Source organism: Pyrgilauda ruficollis, unplaced genomic scaffold (genome assembly GCF_017590135.1).
Source record: "Pyrgilauda ruficollis isolate IOZ18807 unplaced genomic scaffold, ASM1759013v1 scaffold48, whole genome shotgun sequence".
Lineage (NCBI taxonomy): Eukaryota > Metazoa > Chordata > Aves > Passeriformes > Passeridae > Pyrgilauda > Pyrgilauda ruficollis.
The window spans coordinates 1,180,563-1,203,241 of record NW_024526377.1 but is presented as its reverse complement, the minus strand read 5'-3'; the positions used below and the strand labels follow the sequence as shown (position 1 = coordinate 1,203,241).

Sequence of the window (22,679 nt, the reverse complement as noted above, 5' to 3'; positions counted from 1 at the left end):
TGGGGGCCAGATGGGGTCACTGAGGGCAGGATGGGATCACAGGGAGCAGGATGGGGCCCCTGGGTGCAGAATGGGATCACAGGGAGCAGGATGGAGTCCCTGGGTGCCGGATGGGGTCCCTGGTGCCGGCTCGGTGTCGCTGTCGCTCCGCGGGCTCGCAGCGCCATCGCGCGGCTGGAGCCGGCCCGCACGGGAACGGAACGGAACGGGAACGGGACTGGGAATAAGGGGCGCACCAGGAGGGGCTGCACAGCCGGGGACCCAGGGCTGGGCACGGTGGGCAGCGGGCACTGCCGAGGGCAGCTCTCACCCGTACCAGCGCCGGCACCTCCCGCCAGGGAGAGCTCCCAGCCGGGGCCACCCCCTGCTCTGTGCCCCAGCACCGTGCGTGCCCCACACGGAGCTCACCCCATCCCCGAGTGCCCCTGGGCATGGTCTGCACCCCGCCTTGCGCACCCCGCCTTGCGCACCCCCTTTGCTCACCACCACCTCTCGGGGTGTCACGGGCTGGCAGTGGCGTCCAGGGCTCCGAGTTTCCATGCCCCAAAGCGATGCCAGCCCTGCCTGCAGCCCTGGGCAGCCAGCTGTGTCCCTGGCATGGGGTCAGTTTAAAATATCCCACTCCCTCCTCTGTTGGGCACCCACCCACCAGGAAAGACTCCAAACAGCCAAATCCAAATAAACTGTGTTTATTCCAAACGAGACTTTATTAACGAGGCAAAGAGCTGGGGCCTGTGGGACACCTGACCTGTGCCCCAGAGAGGACAGGGAGCTGTGCTCCTGCTGGGACAGCCCCGAGGAGCTGGGGCCACCACCGAGACTGGCATGCAGCAGGACCTCTGCCCCCAGCCAGAGATTTGTTTCCCTCCAGGCTGTTTGGGGATACAACACCTGGGTCCTGGTACCCAGCCAAACCCCAGAGATCCCAAAAGGCACCAACGGGGACTCATCCCTCACGGGGCACCAGCAGCTGCTGAGAACCAAACCCTCCCCAGGCAAGGCAGCGGTGTCTGCTGGGCAGAAGGGTCTGGAGGCACTGCCAAAGGCACTACACAAGCACGGAGATGATGAGAGCTTTAAAACCACCCTCAGGTCTCTCTCAGCCCTTAATTTTCTCTGCTTGGCACTTCATCCCTTTCAAATTAAAACAAAGGAGCTGCAAGAAGGCACAACCCAGCACAGCAGCTCCTGCGTGCAGAACTGAGGCTGAGGCAGAGCTGGGGCTGTCCCCAGCCTCGAGGGACAAAGCCACGACGGCAGCAGCACGTCCAGGGCCACCTCAGCTGAAGTCCCGGTCCGGCAGCAGCAGCGGAGCCACCAAAGTCCAGAGGTAGAGCAGGAGCCCAGCCCAGCTGGAGCAGATCTTCACCCACACGGCCGTCCAGGGGCTGCTCAGCACCTGCAAGCTCTCGTCCGGCCTGAAACAGCCAACAGGGGGGTGGCACCCATCGCTGTGACACCCTGCCCGTGCCCCGGGAGGGAGGGGTGCCCCCAGGGAACATGGGGGTGCCCGGTGGCTGCTGCCACCCCAGGTGGGACCCCAACACTGCAGCCACCCCTGGGTGTGACCCCAACACTGCTGCAGCCACCCCCGGGTGTGACCCCACTGCTGCGGCCTCAGCTTTGGTCCCTGCTCCCCCTCCTCCCAAGGGATCTGGGCTGCAGCAGAGGATGCTGACAAGCCCAGGCACAGCCCTAAAAATAATTAACGCCGATAAGGGAGCACATCCAGCAGCCTCACACCTCAGCTGTGCCCAGCACACGGACACCAGCACCCCGGGAGGAGGGGACCTGCAGGAACGGGGACAGCCCTGGGTGTCCGTGGCAGCTCTCACCTGTACCAGTTGGTGAGGGTCATCATGATGTAGAGAGCGGCGAGGAGGAGGCAGAGGTGGAAGAAGGTGTAGCTGTAGGAGACGCCGTCCTGCTCGTTGTCGTAGGCGCGGCGCAGCCCGCCCTCCTCCGCCCCGCCCGGCCCGGCCCCGGCCCCGGCCCCGCTCTCCTCCGTCAGCATCAGCTTGTTCACCTGCGGGTGGTCCGAGGAGCGCAGGCTGCGGGCAGAGGGGCAGCGGGATCAGCACCACTTGGGCACTGCCCCCATGGCAGGGCTGTTGTGCTTGGGGCAGTTTGGGGGGATGTAGGTTGTGGGGAAACCCTAAAAACGGTGACTGTGGTCCTTAACCAGCTCTGCAGCTCTCCTGGAGCCCCTTCAGGTACAGGTCAGGGCAGTTCGGGGTATGCAGGTTGTGGGAAAACCCTAAAATCTCTGTCACCCTGGTCCAAAGCCCCTCTCCAGTTCTCTCAGAACCCCTTCAGGCACTGAAGGCTGACTGGAACATTGTCCAGATCAACAGAGAATTAAGAGCAGGGTTTTGCCCCTGGGTAGAACAACCCCAGGCTCCAGTGTGGAATGGGAGCCACTCCGCTGGAAAAAAGCTCTGGGAAAGGCCCTGGGGGTGCTGCTGGGCACCGGGGGGAACACGAGGCAGCAAATGTGAATGGCTGCAGAAGGTGAGAGGTGTCCTGGGTTGGTCAGGCAAAGCTCTGCCTGCAGGTCGAGGGAGGGCATCCAGTCATCCGCTCTGATAAGACCACCCCATGGCAGGGGTTCTGTCCTTGGGGCCATCCCCAGGACAGGCAGAGCAATTTGGGGCTGTGGGGAAACCCTAAAACTGTGACTGTGGTCAGGCCTGTGTCCCTGGGGACAGGGATGGCTGGACAAAGAGCCTGTGGTGACAAAACCCCTGGACCAAGGTGTGACCTCCCCTCCAGCAGCCCCTCCCATGGCTCTGTGCTCGGGGCTGGGACTCAGGGCTGGGGCTCTGGCTCGGGGCTGTTTGTGGGGCAGGGGGATGTGAGGGGCAGCAAGGACAAATGCCATAAACCTGCAGCCCCTGCCAGCCTCCTCAGGGAGAGCGAGGGAGAACCAAAGTGCAGCCCCTGCCAGGAAAGTTCCTCCTGTGGGGGCTGCAGAGGCGCTGCCCGAGCCCAGGGGACAAAGGCCTGGGTGCCTCTGGCCCTGCCAGCCCTGCCCAGCCCTGGCCATCTGTCCTGCAGGCTGTGCCCCTGTGCGTGCTGCTGGCCGCACATGCCCAGGGGACAGGAGCCGAGTGCTCACCTGATGAAGAGGGTGCAGAGGATGAAGATCACCAGCCCCACGATGCTCGGGGCGTCCCACCAGGTTGTCAGTGGCTCGGTGGCCGTGGCTGAGCCAGTGCTGTTCCTCACCAGCAGTGTGGGGTTACAGCGCCGGCCTGGGGGGACACATGGGTGAGCCCCAGGGACACAGAGGGACAGACACCCACTGCAGTGAGTGCTCCTGCCCCAGCCATCCCTCCCCAAAGCCCAGGCTGTGTCTGGCTTACTCGGCACGTTGGCCAGGGCAGCCCAGGTGACGTAGATGGTGTAGAGGGTGATGAGAGATGCCTGCAGCAGCCCCGAGTGTGGCTGAGCCTCCTGCAAACACAACAGTGGGTGCTGGGGGTGCTCCTGTACCCCGGGGTGACACAGTCCCAGCTGCTCCTGTACCCCAGGGTGACACAGCCCCGGGTGCTCCTGTACCCCAGGGTCACACAGCTCAGGGTACTCCTGTACCCCAGGGTGACACAGCCCCGGGTGCTCCTGTACCCCAGGGTCACACAGCTCAGGGTACTCCTGTACCCCAGGGTGACACAGCCCCAGCTGTGGGGTGGTCCCCACTGCCTCACCTGGATCTTGGGCAGGATGGACACAACCGAGACGATGAGGCAGAGGATGAGATTGATGCTGATGAAGGCCTTGCCCTCCGTGCAGCCCTCGGGCTTGGTGTAGTAGACGTAGAGCAGCACGATGGCCGCGATGGAGGCGGCATAGAAGATGAAGGTGACGGTGCAGAGGGCTGGGGGAGGACACCAAAGAGGCTGGAGCAGAGCCCCCAGTCCTGCCCAAGCTCAGCCTGACCCGGCCCTGGGATGAGCTGAGCCCCAAAAGCACGGGAGGTGCCAGCACACCCACCTGCGTACCAGCCCTTGGCGCTGCCCTGGTCCGCGTTGTGCAGCCACCGCTGGCTCCAGGAGTGCGCGAAGTCGATGAGCAGCACGAGCTGGATGAGGATGAACAGGAAGGAGCCGACCACACCGAAGTAAAACCAGACTTGAGGGGACGAGAAAAACCAGCTGAGAACAGGGCAAGTGAGACTCGGGGGCACAGCCCTGGCTTTGATCCGTGCATAGGTGCCCAGGAGGGCACGGGCAGCTCCTCACCTGAGGTGAAGGTGCCGTCAGGGATGTAGAAGGCCCCCACCGTGATCCCCACCAGCACCAGGAACTTGAGGAACCAGAAGCTGTGGGAGGAGAGAGGAGGCACGGTGTGCACCTGCCGGGGACAGGGATGGGGGTCCTGCCCATCCCCACCCCAGCACACAGGGACCGTGGGCCCACACGCACCCATTCTGCAGGGCAGCCCGCGGGTCCTTGCTGCTGCGCACGCACACCATGAGCACGGCAAAGAGGAAGAAGAAGGCGGCCATGGCGAAGCCCATGCGATACACAGCCTTGTGCCCCAGGAAGCTGCTGCAGTCCACGTTGGTCTGGACCCCCAGCACCGACCCACTGCCTTCACAGAAACCGGGGAGCTGAAATAGTGATGGGAGCGTGAGCATCACCTCAGCATGTCCTACAGGGATTGATGGTTGTGGGAAGGTCTGGATCGGAGATCTACTGGTTGGATCAAAGATCAGCTTCTCCATTGTGAAGCAGCCTCATCTGTGGCTGACCTGGACCTCTGGAAGTGTCCCAGGCCAGGTTGGATGGGGCTTGGAGCAGCCTGGGACAGTGGAAAGTGTCCCTGCCCACAGCAGGGGGTGGAAAGAGATGGGCTTTGAGATTCCTTTCAACCCAAACCATTCTGTGATTCCACATCCACCACGAGTCCTGGTGCCACCAAGGATGGGCCAGACCATGACTGCTCCAATGCCACTTGCCTGAGGTGACACAGATAGAGCCACCCAGCTGGTCAGTGGAAATCTGGCATGAAACCAGCTTTTCCCCAAAGCCCAGCTCAGCTGGCAGAGCTCTGCTCCTTCCACCTCCCTGACTTGCAAGTCACAGTTGAACCCCAAAAAACAGGATGTAGGAAACTTTCCTGGGAGACATCTGGGAAAACTAAAAATTGCATTAAATGATCCCACTGCGTTTTCCCCTTGGTGGAAAACCAGGGCTAATATTGCTGGCACCCAGTGAGATGCTCAGAAAAAAGAGGAACAAAAGCACATCATGACCCAAAAATTCACTTTTTTCGCTTCAGCCCCAAGTCCCCACCACAAGCTGGGTTGTTTCTTCCCAGCGACCTCCAGGAGTTCTTTACCTTGTGCAACTCCTTCTCCACGCCCGGGATTATCATGATGATGGACACGAGGGTGCCGAGGAAGAGGAAGAAGGTGAAGAGGAGGCGGGAGATGGTGGAGTTCTTGGCCGAGGGGCAGCAGCCGCAGAGCAGGCATGGGGCAGAGCCACAGAGACACGACACCTGCAGGGAGACCAGCCCGTGATGAGGGGGAGAAACTGGCGCCAAAATACGTGCTCAGCTCAATCCTTAAGGAGATCAGCCTGGGAATCCACACTGCTGCCTAGAGCGACTCGCACCACAACCCACAGCCCACAGGACCTCATGGAAATGGCACCAAATTACCCAAAAATGTTGCTGAAAACCGAAAGAGCTGCAGTAACAGCCTATGGAAAATGACACCCAGAGTCTGCAGACACCCTCATGTTTTTTGCTCCATGCAAGGATCTGGTCAAAACAAGCCCTGCCCTGCAGGAGCCTTCTTTTTGTACAAAAATGAGGTTTACAAAACAATTTCAGGCTGCCCTTTCAGTCCAATCCAGGATGGGAAGATATTGATATCAACACCATGGGGGAAGCAACTCATCCTGCCGTCCTTCCCCTCTGCAAAGGCCACTTGACAGGTGGGGAAACTGAGGCACAGCATCTCCTAGAGTCCCCAGTGGGTTCTGGCATCCCAAATCCAGCACAGGCAGTGCCGCCAGGTGCACCCCATTGCAGAGACTCCCACTGCTGTGCCAGAGCAGGGAAATCCTGGCTGAGGAAACCCAAATTCACTGATAGCAAAGCATTGGTGGGAGTTTCCTGCTCAGGGACAGTGCAGAATAAACCTTGTTCCCTTGGAACAGCTCCTCCCCTCCTGGACTTCAGCACAGCAGGCAGGGGGAGGGCTCTGCTCTCTCCTGCTCTTGAGGGATGTGCATGAGTTGTGTGTTTATTATGGCCACGTGTTTCCAAATCAGGGCCTGAGCTCAGTGTTAATTAAAGATGGCTCGGTATTGACTCAAATACATTTCTCATTGTTGGAATTAGCATCAAAAATGGACATGGCAGAAAACAAAAGCAGGTGTGGAGCTGTTGTGTGTGGCTCCCTCAGCACGAGCGACCACTTTGATGCCCCCAAATCACCAAAGATAGCTTTGAGTATTTTTTAAGCATAATCACACCATTACTTGAGAAAAATCCCCTCCTTCCTGACTTATTTCTCTTATCCTATGTCAGCCCACATCCCAGCCCCATGAACAGCTGTGTTGAGCTGATGGCACTCACAGGAGCTAGGGTGGGTGAGAGACCCAGGGGATCCCACGGGAACTCTCATCCTGCCCTTCCAGGAGCTGCTCAGAGGCATCATGTCGTGTTTTCAACTTGGCAGCAAGGGAAAATGGCTTTCAATTAAAGACTGCTTCATTTCAGCCTCATTAAATGCACCACGTGCATCAGAGTGCATTAAAATGCGCCAGCATTACTGTATTTCCCTTCAAATTAAAAAAAAATACAGAACAACAAAAATCCCTTTAAATGCAGAATTACTGCATCATCTGATGCAGCAAAGCCCCTCAGTGCTCCATCCACACCTCCAGCTCCTCCTCTTTCAGTGCCAACTGAAACAAAAAGCCCCAGTCCCAAAATCAGCAGATCTGGACAGGAAAATCATGAGGTTTGGTGTTGCTTAGGAAGGTTTGGATTTGGGGGTTCAGACCATCCCATTCCACCCGTGCCATGGCAGGGACACCTCCCACTGTCCCAGGTGCTCCCAGCCCCAATGTCCAGCCTGGCCTTGGGCACTGCCAGGGATCCAGGGGCAGCCACAGCTGCTCTGGCAATTCCAGCCCAGCCCCTCCCCAGCCTGCCAGGGAACAATTCCCAGTTCCCAAGATCCCATCCAGCCCTGCCCTCTGGCAGTGGGAGCCATTCCCTGTGTCCTGTCCCTCCATCCTTGTCCCCAGTCCCTCTGCAGCTCTCCTGGAGCCCCTTCAGGCCCTGCAAGGGCTCTGAGCTCTCCCTGGAGCCTTCTCCTCTCCAGGGGAGCACCCCCAGCTCTCCCAGCCTGGCTCCAGAGGGGCTCCAGCCCTGCAGCAGCTCTGTGGCCTCTTCTGGACTCTCTCCAACAGGCACAAGGTTTTTGGGAGCCCACAGCATCCCTGGAGGTTTGTTTTGCAAGATGACTCTCACACAGCCAAACTCCCTGGCTGTATCTCAGGTTTCACAGGCTCTTGCAGCTGCTGAGGTAACGGGATACAGCATCTCCATCCCACTGCTCTGCTCCATCACACAGGAATCCTGTGGATTCCTTTCAGGATATCCTTTTAGGATCACTCCCTGAAAGCTCCTTCGCAGTGAAGCCAAGGAACCCTTTGTGCCACATACTGACCCCTCCAGTTGCCTGGGCACTCCTAATTTCAGTCTTTTTCTTTAAAAAAAACGTTTAACAGCAAGGAAGACAGTCCCAGCAGTGCTGGGCACTCTGATTCTCCTTCCAAAGATTTTTAAAGTTGCCCCAAAATGTGAACACGGTGAAGGGACAGAGAGCAGGATGGAAAAAGCCAATGAGGGGAATGGCTGCAGCAGCAGGGGAGCCGGGGGTTAATGAGGAAGTGTCGGTTTTCAGCTGCTGGTGGATGATTAAACTCTCCGGTTTCACTGTCGACTTCCTCCTTGAGTGCAGCTCACCTCAGCGGGACTCGCACGTCAGGGCTGCTCCCATCCCTGCTGCCCGGGGCTAGGGAGAGCGTGGCCAGAGCGGGACTGGGGAAACGCCACATGGGCCCCAAATACAGCCATACACCAACAACACCCAAAAACAGCACCCCAAATACACCCATACAGCAACAGCACCCCAAATACACCCATACAGCAACAGCACCCCAAAAACAGCACCCCAAATACACCCGTACAGCAACAGCATCCCAAAACCAGCACCCCAAATACAGCCATACAGCAACAGCACCCCAAAAACAGCATCCCAAATACACCCATACAGCAACAATACCCCAAATACACCCAAACAGCAACAATACTCCAAATACAGCCATACAGCAACAGCACCCCAAAAACAGCACCCCAAATACACCCATACAGGAACAGCACTCCAAAAACAGAACCCAAATAACAGCATCCGGAAACAGCACCCCAAAAACAGCACCCCAACAATTTCACCCCAACAACAGCACCCGTACTCTACCAGCCAAACTACACCAACACCAGCCCAACACAACTGATCAAACTACACCAGTCCAACACCACCAGCCCAAAAATATCATCCAGCAACATCACCCCAAGCCTACCACCCCAACAACACCACCCCAACACCAATCCAAAACCACCCACCTAACACCACACCAATGACACCAACCTACAGCACCAGCACAATTACATCATCCCAACAACACAACAGCCCAACTACACCAACACCAGATCAACTACAGCAACCCAGCTACAGCAAACCAACTACAGCTACCCAACTACACCTGCCCAACTACACCTGCCCAACTATACCAACCCAACACCAACCTAACCACAGCCCAACTACACCAACGCCAGCCCAACACGACTGACAACCAGTCCAACACCACCAGCCCAAAAACACCACCCCAACAACACCAAGCAAAACCACCAACCCAACTACACCACTCCTATTACATCATCTCAACCCCACCACCACAACACCACCCCAACATCACCCCAAGAACACCAACCCACCCCACCAGCCCAACTACAGCAGCCCAATTACATCATCCCAACTCTACCACCCCAACAGCCCAACTACACCCACACCAGCCCAACATGACTGACCAAACTACAACCAACAACACCAACCCAAAAACAGCCACTCAACATCACCCCAACAACACTGACCCATACCAGCAACCACACTACACCAATTACATCATCCCAACCACACCATCCCAAAAACAACAGCCCAACTACACCAGCCCATCACCCCAACAACTCCAACCCAACACCAACCCACCTACAACACCCCAATAATATAAACTCAAACATACCCACCCAACATCACCCCAACACCACCAAGCCAGCCCCAATTTACATCACCCCAACTACACCACCCCAACAACATCCACCCAACTACACCAACCAACCTACAACAGCCCAACAACATCACCCCAAAAACACCCACCCAACATGACCCAAACAGCACTGACCCACAGCACCACCCCAACAACACCAACCCAACTACACCACCCCAATTACACCACCCCAGCTACACCACCACACCTGCCAGCTGCCTTCGCCCCAGCAGTCCCAGGTACACCCAGAGTGAGTCAACCCAGAGCGATGCCGAGCAGCCAGTGTTTCTCTGCTGCCGAAATTAACGAGCAGGCAGGTTAATCAGCACCCATCCCACCACATCCCCACAGCCTGGGGAGTTGGTGGCCTTCCTGCCTGGCAGGTGGCCTTGGATTGGTGCCACGAGGTTGAGTGTCCCCAGGGGGTATCTAAGGTCTGTCCAAGCCTCCAGGGTTTGCTCTGGCTGGGGCAGCCTTCTGCTGGTAACCCCAAGCCTGTCACGCAGGAAGGGAGCTCAGAATGACCACACTGCTCACGGCAGCCGTGGGCAAAGCCTGGAGAACCACAGGAGGCAGGGACAGAGAAATTCTCCTTTTGTGATTCAAGGTTTCATTCAGGAGCAGCTTGTAGGGGAAAGCGCTGAAGGAAGGGCTTGGCAATCTTGTGGTGCTGTGACTCAAGGGATGCAGGCAGAGCAGAAGGAGTTAGTCAGGATGTTCTTGTTAAAAATAACAATTAAAAAAAAAAAGACTAGGGAGGTTGTTCAGTTTGGTTTTGGTTTTTTTTAGTGTTGTGGTTTTTCAGCTCAGACTGGTGCTAGAGCAGCCCCTTCATCAACCAGGTCCACCAGAAGGAACAACAAAATTAAATAAAAGCTTGTTAAAAGTAATTATTTTTAATAATTACACAGACTAGGGGGAATGTTTCATTCAGTTTGGGGTTTTTTCAGTGTTGTTCTTCACCTCAGACCTGTACAAAACCAGCCCCTTCATGAACGACTTCCACAGGAAGGAACAGGACAATTAAACCTATACAGTGACTCTACTGTTACCACAGTCTGAACCACAACAGTTTTTGGAGGAAAAAAAAAACAGAATTCATACAGAAACCTCCACAGTCCTGCTCTTGAGTAACTCCCTCCTTTCCCAATACCTGTCCATAAGGAGAAACACAGGAATGTGTTACAGAGGGGGGGCCTTGCAGGCCACCCTCCCTCCCATCCCTCATTTCCAAACATCCTGTTCGTTAAACCTCCAGCACTCAGACGTCAAGCTGCAAAACAGGTCCCATTCCCAGGTTTCCAGGCTGGCAGCTCCCAGGCTGGTTCCACTGCCCTGCCCTGGCTCTGTGCCCAAGGTGAGGCACCGCCAGGGCAGGAAGTGCTGGTGTGGACAGGTGCCTGCGTCACCCAAACCACACACTCCACGTCACAGGGCACAGCACCCCGAACACACAGCCTGTGCCTGTCCTGGCCCATGGCACCCCAAATCACCTGCCCTGAGCCTGCCCTGGCGCACGGCACCCCAAACACACAGCCTGCACCTGCCCTGGGCCATGGCACCCCAAATCACACACCTTGCAGGTACCCTGGGCCATGGCACCCCAAATCACACACCTTGCAGGTACCCTGGGCCATGGCACCCCAAATCACACACCCTGCAGGTACCCTGGGCCATGGCACCCCAAATCACACACCCTGCAGGTACCCTGGGCCATGGCACCCCAAATCACACACCCTATGCCTGCCCTGGGCCATGGCACCCCAAATCATACAGCCTGCACCCACCCTGGGCCATGGCACCCCACACACAGCCCTCTGCACCCCTATCCTAGTTCCTTTTCTTCCTGCATCCCCACTTTGCAGTTCAGCAGAGGGAACCAGGCAGGACCCCCAGCCTCTCATTGCATTCTGGGGCCAGGACCCCCCACTCCTCCAGGGCCAGCAGGACATGGCTGCTCTGGCTTCCCACCTCCCCCAGGAGCCCTGGGGTGTGCCACCCACCCCATTCCCCTCCACTCTCTGGAGTGAGCTCTCTGTGTGTCACCTGGATACCCCGGCTGCAGTGGGACCCCCTGCTCCGACAATGTCCCACACCCCTCCAGCCACCGAGGGATGCACCCCTGAACCCCCGCATATCCAGGGGTGCAGCCCCTGGGTGTGCCCCACATCCCACTTGTACACAGGGGCGCATCCTCCAGGGGTCGGGTCCCCTGAATCCCCCCGGCTACACAGGGTAGGGAACATTCTCTCGGGGGTCCCCTGCATCCCCCCATTTCCAGGGATGTGTCCTGCGGGGGGTCCCCCGTATCCCCTTTGTAGTGCTGCATCCCCCAGGGGTACCCTGCATCACCCTCCCGGCATGCCTTGGACCCCTCCGCGTCCGGGTGTAGCGGGGCACATCCCCGGGCTGTCCCTCAGCCCTCCCCGGCTCTCCCTGGACCCTCCTCCGGACGCGCAGCGGCCGCGACTCGCCCGCCTTGGGCCGCGCCCGCCGCTGCGGCCCCGCGACAGCGCCGGTGCCCCGGGCCCCGCTCCGGGCGGGCACTCACGCAGCTGAGCAGGGAGCAGACCCCGAGACAGGCCCCCATGGTGCTGCCGCCGCTCCCGACTCCCGCTCCCGGCTCCCGGTCCCCTCCGCCGCCGCCGCCGCCCTGGCTCCGCCCGCACCGGGGAGCTCGGGGCGGCCGCGCCCGCCGCGCCTCCCCCGGGGCGGTCCCTGCGGCGACGGAGGGACAGCGAGGGGGGTCCGGGCCCCCTCCCGCCCGCAGGGGAGTCCCTCCATGGCTCCATCATCCTCAATTCAGCCTCGTCTCCATCCTCTCCATAGCCCTCCCTCTCCATTTCATCGTCCTCCATCTCCCCTCCGTCCCCGGTTACTGCGGAGGGGACCCCACCCGCACCACGGGGACATCGCCAGGACTGGGGGGATGGCCAAGAGCCCCGTCTGGGCTGGAAACAGCCCGCGGGAAGGTGTCATGGAATTCCAGAAGAGTTTGGGTTGGAAGGGACCTGAAATCCCATCCAGTGCCACCCCTACCATGGCAGGGACACCTCCCACTGTCCCAGGTGCTCCCAGCCCCAGTGTCCAGCCTGGCCTTGGGCACTGCCAGGGATCCAGGGGCAGCCACAGCTGCTCTGGCAGTTCCAGCCCAGCCACTCCCCAGCCTGCCAGGGAACAACTCCCAATTCCCAAGATCCCATCCATTCCTGCCCTCTGGCAGTGGGAGCTATTCCCTGTGTCCTGTCCCTCCATCCTTGTCCCCAGTCCCTCTGCAGCTCTCCTGGAGCCCCTTTAGGCCCTGGGAGGCTGACTGGAGCCTCAGGAAGTTCAGCAAGGTGAAAGGGCAAAGTTTTGGCCTTGGGAAAACAATCCCACACTCCACTATGTGGTGGAGGGCATTCAGCTGGAAAAGAGCTCCAGGAAAGGCCCTGGGGGTGCTGCTGGGCAAAGGGGGAGCACAAGGCAGCAGCGAGTCCCTGCTGCAGAAGGTGAGAGGTGTCCTGGGCTGTGTCAGGCCGGGGAGGGGATCCCATGGTCAGCGCTGGTGAGGCCACCCCAGAGTGTTGTGTCCAGTTCTGGGCTCTCCAGAATCAGAGAGATGTGGGCGAGCTGGAGAGACTCCAGAAAAGGGCCACAAAGGTAATTCAGGGTCAGGAGTACCCCATGGAAAGGGTCTGGAGTGTCCCATGTATGAGGAAAGACTGGGAGGCTGGGGCTGATCAGCCTGGAGAGGGTTTGGGCAATCTCACTGACATATAGAAACACCCACTGCTCTACCAAGCCCCTGGAGGAGTTTGTCAGGTTAGCTGAGCTTGGCTTCCCCTGATCTGTCATCCTTAATGTGCCCGGAAATGCTTCCCAGGATTAGCTCCCTCACCTTCCTAGGGATTGAGGCTGATGTGTGCACAGCTCCCTGGCTCCTCCCTGCCCTTCTGGAAGGTGGCAGTGACATTTGGTTTCCCGCAGCCTTCCAGACTCTTCTCTCCATCCCCAAGATCGGTGAAAGGTGGTTGAGAGCAGCCTCACAGTGCCACCAGTCCCTCCCTCACCCCTCGGGGCGTCCCAGCAGGACTGAAATGGTTTTCAGTTTGCTGAAGCATGCCCTGGTCTGAATCCTCTCCCGTGGGGGATCTGTCTCCCCTGGTGCAGCCTTTCCCTGTGGGATCTCTGGATTCTCTGGAACCTGAAGACCAGGCTGGCAAGGGGCAAAGGCAGCATTCCTTTTCTCAGCCTCAGCCACTCCCCACCTCACAGAGCAATGGACCCATGTTTTTACCTCATCTTGGCTTTTCCTCCTGCAGGAGCCCTTCTGCTGGATTTGACACCACACCTTCCAGCTCCAGCATTCCCACCACCCCCAGCCCACCCAGCAGCCTGAACCCACTCCCCTGCAGGGCCAGACCCGGGGCAGGGGGCTGAGGGTGGCACAGAGCAGGTTTTTCCTGCTCTTCCTGCCCAGACAAAGCCTGGCATGACCTCCCAGGGCAGTGAGTGCTCTGCCATGCATAATTCAGGGCTGGGATAAACCGGGAGGTGCCAGCCCACTTCCAGACCCTAAATTTAGGCAGAGGAGAAAGTCCGTGAGTATGTGACAGCAGCAGACTCGGGGGAACAGGGCTGGGGCCACATGTCCCCTGTGTCCTTGAGGAAGAGGAGGGTGTCACACTTCTTGCTCCAAGGTAAAGCTCCGGGGTTTGGCCCCTGATCAGCAGTTGTCACAAATCAATAAAGGATTATCTGAGCCTCTGTGGGCTCCCAAAATCTGTTGACAGGGCACAGCCCTGCAACAGGAGAGGTCAGCACCCAAAAACTGTGCTCTGATCTCAGCCGCTCTCAGGTTTCTCCTTTCCGGAGGCGCTGAGCGAGTGCGATCTCATCCTGCCCCGGGCACGGGTCTGGCAGCGCCCCGCGGCCCCGGGCCACACTGGGCTGGCTCTGACACAGCCCCGGCACGGCTCAGGGGGGTCTGGCAGCTCCGTCTCCTCCTGGCTGGGTGCCAGAGCCCTGTGACATCCGCAGCGGGAATGTCCTTCGGTCCGTGTCCCGTCGGAAGGACACATTGGCCGGGCAGGTGTTTGTCCCCTCGGTCCTGCTGTCCTCGCAGGCACATGAGCTCGCTGGCACTCCAGGAGCAGGAATCCTTCCATGCACCCTGGAGGGACCAGTCCCGCCCCCGTCACTGTCCCTTGGTCCCTTTGATGATGCCACCAGATGGCAGTGCCGGAGTGAGGCCCTGCCGGACACCGGGGACGGTCACCGAGCTCTGTCTCTGCCGCTCCCGGAGCGCCACGGGCACGGCTGCCAGCAGGGAGAGGGTCCCCACCCGCCTGGCAGCGGTGTCCCCCACCAGAGGCCACCCTACTGCCACCACCCCTCGCATCAGCCTCCCGATGCCCCCATCTCGATGTCCCCATCTCGATGTCCCCTTCCCGGGAGGGGCCGTGGGCAGCGAGGGCCGCCCCGGGCCGGGCGGGACCAGCGCTGTGACAGCCTTGTGACAGCAGCGTCACAAGTGACAGAGCCGTGACGGGCCCCGCACAGACCAATTTCACTCACCCCACACAGGGAGATGAGGATCGGGAAATGTGGGATGGCACCAGAGCTCAGGGACATGGGGCTGCCTGCAGCCATGCCAGCCCGTGTCCCACTGCTGGGAGCATCCCTGTATTCAAAGAAAACTCTTTTTTTCCCCCCTCTGCTTCTTCTCCTGCATCCGTCAGCATCCCCCAGGCATCTTTCCCCCGGTGTGATTCATCAGGGCACCCAAAACCTCAAATATGGTTCATGAGGGCTCAGGGCCCCATTCCTGCCCCCGTGGGGGGCTGTAGGGCTGGGGGAGCAGGGCCAGGAGCAGCTTGCCAGAGATGCCTGGGAAAACAAATGCTCTCATGTGACTGTATCTGGGACAATACCAGCTTAGCTGTGGGTGCAGCCAGCAGGAATCCTGCTGCTCCCGAGCCCTGCTAGTCATGGATAAACCTACATTAGAGCAATTAATAATAATTAATAATTGGGACTGCATTTGGAAAAGCAGCTAAACCCAGCAATGCTCTCCAAAGCATTGTCTAGACAGAGAAATGCAGCCGTGGCACAAGGTATAATTTTGGGGTGGTGGGTTTGGGGTTGACAAAGCCCTGGTCTGTGGGGCTGCCCTGCCTTTGGCATCCTGGGGGCTCCGGGGTGGGATTTAGGACACACAGGACCCTTCCCCTCAGCCTGCAGCTGCAGTCAGGCACATCCCAGCCTTGGGGCTTCGAGTCCCCTCACCCACCCTGTGCTGCAAGGAGGGGCAGGAACGGAGCCCCCCAGGTGCCTTTGCTCAGCTCTGCTGCCTCCCTCGGGGTCTGAAGCCCCCAGGTGAGAATGGGGACAGGCACAAAGCCAGGCTGGGATGGGAAGGGTGGGTGCAAAAGGGCTGAGATGGAAGCACCCCCTTCCCCTGGTGCGAGGATGCCTCTGAGGCGGGTGGGGAATTGGTTTTCCACTAAGCTGCTCTGTGATAAACAGACACACACACAGGAGCAACAGGCAATTTCTGGGCCTTTAATTACAGCCAGCCAGGGTGTTCAGGGTCACAGGAGCCAGGATTCAGAGCCAGGGGAAACGAGTGGGATGATTTTCAGGAGGAACACTGCAGGAATCTGCAGAACCTTCTGTGCCTGAGCTCCTTTGTTGTCCATTTCATCCACCAGGACCCTCCTGTCTTCCCACCCCAGAACATCTCAGATCCCAGAATTGTGGATAACAGAATATCCTGAGCTGGAAATCCACAAGGATGAGTGCAAGGGACCCACAGGATCATGGATTCCAACCCCAGGCCCTGCCCAGACACCCCAACAATCCCACCCTGGGCATCCCTGGAGCAGTGCCCAAATGCTCCTGGAGCTCTGGCAGCCTCGGGGCCATGCCCATTCCCTGGGGCACCAGCCCTGCAGAGCTGCCCAGCACAGGAGCCTGATGGAGCCCCAGAAAACCCCCTGAGCCCTCTGACAGCCTTCCCACCCCCTGGCATTGCTTCTGGCAAGCTCACTGAGCAACTGGGACCCTTTTCAAGGACCTTTTGCCAGTTTGAGATGTCTCAAAGGCCACTGGGGTGACGCAGAGGCTGAGGGACTGTCACTAAACCTTGTGGTGTGCTGGGGTCTTCTCCCCACAGCCCCTCCCGTCCAGGGAGATGAAGGGCTGGAAACGCTGTCCTTGAATCCTGCTTTGTCCTGGGCTCCCAGACACAGGGACAGCTGGGAAAGCTGCGGTGCCTCCCCACTGAGCTCGGACAGATGCTGTTTGTCTTTCTCCTGGCGGTGCCCAGACGCCTGCCTGGTGATGGATGGCAGTGTCACAGCAGAGATTCTGCGCTGTCACTGGGCCTCTCATGGGCTGGAAGATCTGGAGGGTTACTCCACCATGAGCTGCATTTCTTCCCCAAGGGTCTGAGTCACAGAGGTGGCGGGGTGGGGAGCCTGCAGGAGGAAGCAGCAGGGTGAGACCTTGCTCTGAAGGTGTCCTTCACCCACCTGGCAGGAGGAGCTGCTTCTTCCCTTCCCTTCTGCCTGCTCCTGCTTGGATTCTCAAGACTTCAGCCCATCAATTTTCTTTCCTGGTATCCAAAGCCACCCAACATCACTCAAAGCCACCAAAGCCACCCAAAGTCACCCAAAGCCACCCAAATTCACACAAAGCCACCCAACATCACCTAAAGCCACCCAAAGTCACCCAAAGACACCCAAATTCACACAAAGCCACCCAACATCACCTAAAGCCACCCAAAGTCACCCAAAGACACCCAAATTCACACAAAGCCACCCAAAGTGGCAAAGCAACACAAACAACATCACCCAAAGCCACCCAAAGTCACCGGCCTTCCTCCAAACTCCCTCACGGGCCTCCCTGAGCCCTTCCATGCATTCCCCACGTCCCCTGGCTGACAGGATGTCTCCAGTTGGGTGCACAGGAGCCAGGGCAATGCTGTGGGGATGTAAATTTGGGAGAGCTGCCTGAGGCACGTGTGGGTTTTGAGCCTCCTCATCTGCAGCCTTAACGATTCTCCCTCTCGAGGAAGGGTTAATGAGCCATGGAGATCCAATTAGACTTCTCTGCTCGACCTTTCACCTCGTTCTTGCCAGTTAAAACCAAAAACAGGAAAAAAACCCACAAGTGGCGGCGTGGAGACAATTAGATCAGTGTCTGCTTAATGAGTTCATGGATCCAGCAGAAATATCTCTGCTTGACAGGAGAGGCAGGAGCCGAGCTGAGCCCACCCCCGAGCCCTGTGCCCTCTTTGCAGAGCCTTTGTGGGGTGCAGATGAGCCCTCCGTGGATTTGGGACTTGCTGCCTGCACCCCGTGGGCTGCCGGGGCTGTTCTTTGTTAGCCACAGCAGCCAGCCGGGCTTTCCCACCGTGTTTTTGCAGGATCAGGGATCCTAACCAGCTCCAGATGCTCCAGATGGGTGGGAGCGGCGCGGAGACCCGCGGGGTGGGAGCAGCCCTGGCGCTGCAAGGCGGGGAGAAGCGGCCGGACCCCGCCGGGAGCACCAGCGGTCACCTGGGCGGCGCCGGGCAGCGCGGGGTGACAGATGCCACCAGCGCGGAGCTGGCGGTGTCCCCCCGGTGCTGGCAGCCCCCCCGGCCCGGCGTGGCTGCGGCGGCGCTGCCAAGCCCCACGTGGCCGTGCCGAGCAGATTTTGCTTGGCTGCCTGGGCTATATTTAGCCGCCTGTAAAAGGGGTTAGCGAGCAGCGCTGGAGCCAGTGGCACAGCTAGGAATGTCAACGTAAGAGCAGCCAGGGATAAAAAAAGCCCAGGCCGGGCGCTGGGAGCTTTGCACAAATCCCCGTGGCTGCGGGAGGTGGAGGCGGGCAGGGCTGCGGGCGGTGCCCGCATCTCCCGGTAGCACCGCGCCGTGGACACTCCCTGTCCACCCACCCCGAGGTTCCTCACAATTTTGGGGCTGGTTTGCAACGTCCCTGCGCTCAGCTGGGCACTCAGGGGTTAGAATCGGGTGGGTTTGGTGAAACCCCCGAGTTCTGGGGGCGGGTGTGCCCCTCTGTGCACAGGCAGGAGGCACAAGGCGCTCTCCTGAGCTGGGAGGTGTTTGTGAGGCTCCTCATCCCCATCCAGGCATCTGGAAGTTACTGGAGCATGAAGAATAGATTTGAGCGCTTCTTTTTTTGCCCATGAACACTTTTTTTTTGGGGATGCTGCCTTTCTGCCCGGTTAACTCCAGCACACCTTTCCTCCCAACGCTCCCCTCACTGCTCTGATCTGACCCCTAAAGCAAGAACGGGGCAAATCTCACCACATCCCTGCTCTTCCTGCCACATCCCAGCTCTCCCACCCTATTCCAGCTCTTCCCATCCCAGCTCTTCCCACCCCATCCCTGCTCTTCCTGCCTCATCCCAGCTCTTCCCACCCTATTCCAGCTCTTCCCATCCCAGCTCTTCCCACCCCATCCCAGCTCTTCCCACCACATCCCAGGTCATCCCACAGCATCCCACATCTGGGGAATGTGCCCCATCCCATCTTCTCCCACCCCATCCCAGCTCTTCCTGCCCCGTCCCAGCTCTTCCCAAGCCCTCCTGGGCTGCTCTGAGCTGTCCTGACCTTGCCTGGGCTCACTCCTGCCTGTGCAACCCAGGCTGCTGCCCAGAAATGTGGGATTTCAGCCAATCCCAGAGCCAATGCACAGGCAAGGTGGTTTCCTGAGCTAATGCCCAGAAATAATTTGCACGTTCTGCTGGTCCACTGGGGCAGGGGATGAATATTTTGGTGGCTGAGCCCCGAGAGAGGCAATTTGAGTCATTCAGTGTCCCTTTTTCCCCCAGCTCTTGTGATGAACTGGCAGCAGGATAAGCCTCGGGCTGGGATTGCATCTGGCTGCGGGATCCACCTCACCTTTGGGTCAGGAGGGAGCTTCTGCTGCTGCAAAAACAGCAACAAATCATTCTTTTGGTTGAAATTTTCCATTCTGCCGGGGACAGCAAAGCTGCGGATGAGTTGCAAAGACCAGTGCAACTCACTGCAGATATTCCAGCTGCCCTGACAGCCTGAAATAGGGAATAAAATCAGGAAAAGCATCCCATGTGCTGTCCCCCAGAGAGGCAGGATGCTCTGGGCTGGGCACACGCTGCGGGGGGAGGAACTCCAAAAGCTCCCTGATGTCCTGGGGGCAGAGGGAACTGCAGAATCCTGTGCCCTGCAGGTCTCCAGAAGCTCCCTGATGTCCTGGGGGCAGGTGGAGCTGCAGACTCCTGTGCCCTGCAGGTCTCCAGAAGCTCCCTGATGTCCTGGGGGCAGGTGGAGCTGCAGAATCCTGTGCCCTGCGAAGGACAGGGCGGAGCAGCACACTGGGATGCAGATGGCAGGGTCCTGGAGGGTGCCTGGGAAGGGCACTGCTGCAGCTCCAAGATGTCCAGACCCTGCTCAGTGTGACGCCCCAGCCTGCCTGGTGACAAATCTTCTCCCTGGGAGTTCTTTGCTGGCATTTTCCCTCTGCTTTGAAATCCTGCAGGCAAGGAAATGCTCGCTGCCTTTGCCCCTGAGATCTCACAGGCAGGAAGGTTTTCCCCAAGGGTGTTTCCTGCAGATCCATCCCTCAGGAGCCACCTCCATCACTCCATGGTGGACTTGAGGCCGTGTCCTGCTGGAGCTCATGGAAAGTCCCAGCCCTCAGCCAGGGAACAACTTGCAGGTCCCCAAACCCTGTGACCCATGTCCCAAAATAGCCCCTTAAGCGAGCACTGACGCAGACCCTGGGCTCAGGAATAACCTTCCCTGCACGTCACCTGTGTCCCCAGCAGGCAAGCGGGGGCTCAGCCAGGCTGGAAATCGGAAGGTGCATCTAAAAGAGGAACAGCAAAGGGCTGCTCTGCCCCAGAGTGACTTTTAGCCCAGATCAAAGCCTGCAGTGCTGGGCAGGGGAGAGGAAAACAGCTCTGCTCCCTGCCTGCTCCCTCCAGGAACGCCAGGAGCTGCCCCAGACCTGCAGCTACCCGAGGGTCCGTGGGGTTTATTGACCCTCCTGCCCCAGGGGGATAAAGCAGCTGGGCAGCAGCAGGAGAAGATTCTTCCAGACCGATTTTCTCCCAGTTCTGGAACCTGGGTTTTTAGGGGATAATAGGATTCAGAGCAAAGCAGAGCAGGGAGCAGTCTGAGCCCATCCTCGCTGGCTTCACATCCCTGATGGATCAATCAGGGGCTCTCCCAAAGCTCACGAGGCACAAATGATTTATTTTCGGCCCCTCATCAGCAAGGGCCCATCATCCTGCTGGGAGCATCCTGGGAAGAGGATCCCAAGGTCTTCAAAGCCCCAGAGAAGCAGCTGAAGGAGCAGAGGGAGTGCAGAGAAGCCTTTGGCCCCACGCTGGGGCAGCACCAAGCACCACAGCCCTGCCCTGGACCAGCTCCCAATGGGAGCTGCCTGAGCAGGGAATAATTTTGGAATAATTTTGGAATAATTTTTCCTTTCCCAGCTGCTGCCCTGAATCCCCGAGGTTTGTGCCCAAGAGTTCTGGGAGCTCCAGCTGGGGCTCTGGGCTGCTGCTGCTCAGCATGCCCTGGATGCAGGGTTGGGAGAGGTTATTCCGTGTCAGCAGGAATATGGATGCAGAAATATGGAATCACTGGCAGGATATGGAGGCACTCACACACCTCTGGTGTGCCTCAGTTTCCCCAGCTCCCCCAGCCCAGCCATCCTAAAGGATCACATTGGGCAGGGAATTGTTCAGCCTTGGAGGAAATGGATGTGTGTGGTGTGGCTGCCCTTCAGCCGTCCCAGGGCAGAGCATCCGCCGGGGCCGCTCGGGAGCTGGAGAGAGGGAGAACTCTCCAAGGTGCTCCGCAGCACAGCGGGCTCTCCTCCTGTCCCTTGCCATGCCCACAGCATCCCCTCCCTCGCTCCCAGCCGTCCCCTCGGCCCGCGACAGCAGTGTCACATCCGATCGAGTGCCAGGCAGGATAAACATCGCCGCTGCTCGGCCCGAGACTGCTCCGGAGAGGGGAGACAGTCAAGGAGAAAGCGAAGCGTGAGCAGCTAAAAATAGCGGCTGGCGAAGGCTGGGAGCTGCCACCCGCCCGCCACCAACGAGAGCGGCCAGCGCCACCCGTGTCCCTCCCCTGGCTGCCGGGGACGGCGGCCACAGCCCCTGCCGAGGTTTTGGGGTACGGGGGTGCAGACACGAGCAGCGGCCGTGTCCTGGTGGCCCCTGTCCGTGTCGCTGTCCCCTGGCGGGGTGCGGGGCTCGGGGAAGCATCGCCCGTCCCGGGGCAGCAGCACCGCTGCCGTGTCCCCATGGACGCACGGGCTCCAGGGGAAGGGACGGGATGGACACCGTGCTCCAGGTGCTCAGCATCGCCCGTGGCCGTCGGCAGAGGGAGGAGCTTGGCCAGAGCCGGGAATTTGGGATCACGCCCCAGCCCCGCTCCTGCTGGGAGCAGCGTCCCCCTGCAGGGATGGGGAGCAGGGACCCCCTCACCCGTGGGGGTCCCTCCCAAAGTGCACCCAGCTCCCCCAGACCTGGGGACAGCCGCCTTCAGGGCCAGGAGGGACATTTTGGAGCCTCTCACCAACCCCACGCGTTTCCCAGCGGCAGGGATGCCGATGGAAGCGTTGGGAGGTGGTTACTGCTCCCGGGTGGAATTCCAGTCTCTTAATTCCCGCTCTACCTCCCCCACCTCGCTGCCCTGACCCAGCTCGGGGGTGGGGTGAGAACCCCCATCTCACACCCTCGGCGCTGGCCGTGTCCCCCCCTCAAGGTGACACCGGTGTCAGGCCAGGAGGAGCTGGTGGCATCTGCTCCGCGCCCAGGCTGTGCCAGGATGTGCCCAGCGGTGCCAGCCCCCGTGCAGGGCACAGCGCGGGCTGTGCCGTGATCCGCTGGATTTGCCAGCCGCAGTCAGGGTCTCCCAGCCCCCCGCCCCTCCCCCACCCACCACATGCCACACGGGTGCAGCCACGGATTTTTTCATTCTTTTTTCCCCCCAAAGATTGATTTTGGCCGCACTAAATGAAGCTGTGTGCGTTGGGGTCAAATTGTCCTGGTGGTGGAGCAGAGCCCCCTCAACCCACCCCACCCGGGGGGCTCTGCAGCCGGGGAGCCAAATCCAGAGGAAATCGGAGGGGAAATTTCCCTTTTCCCCGAGCAGGGCTGGTGGCCACGCCGAGCTGCGAGCCCCCCGCCCGGGCTGGGGGCTCCAAGCGGGGCAGAGTCACCCGGAGCTTGGGACCCGGGGGGATGTCACAGCGCTCCCTCCCCTTGTGTCAGCGCGGGGGGACGCGGGGACACAGCAGCCCGGGGGGGCGAGGGGCGGCCCCGGCGGCGGGGGGAGAGG

The 22,679-nt window shown here is 59.4% G+C and overlaps 1 protein-coding gene across 1 annotated transcript; it reads right to left on the bottom strand.

Annotated features, from left to right (window-relative positions):
- Positions 1-673: 673 nt before the first annotated feature.
- Positions 674-11,996, bottom strand: SERINC2 (serine incorporator 2). Its single transcript, XM_041479460.1, has 10 exons — positions 11,902-11,996; positions 5,344-5,505; positions 4,425-4,612; positions 4,242-4,321; positions 3,994-4,131; positions 3,708-3,877; positions 3,366-3,456; positions 3,119-3,254; positions 1,836-2,051; positions 674-1,418 (listed from the first exon to the last, which is right to left on the bottom strand). Exons 1-10 carry the CDS (start codon positions 11,938-11,940, stop codon positions 1,280-1,282), a joined length of 1,359 nt encoding a protein of 452 aa, XP_041335394.1. The 5' UTR covers positions 11,941-11,996; the 3' UTR covers positions 674-1,279.
- Positions 11,997-22,679: the final 10,683 nt, after the last annotated feature.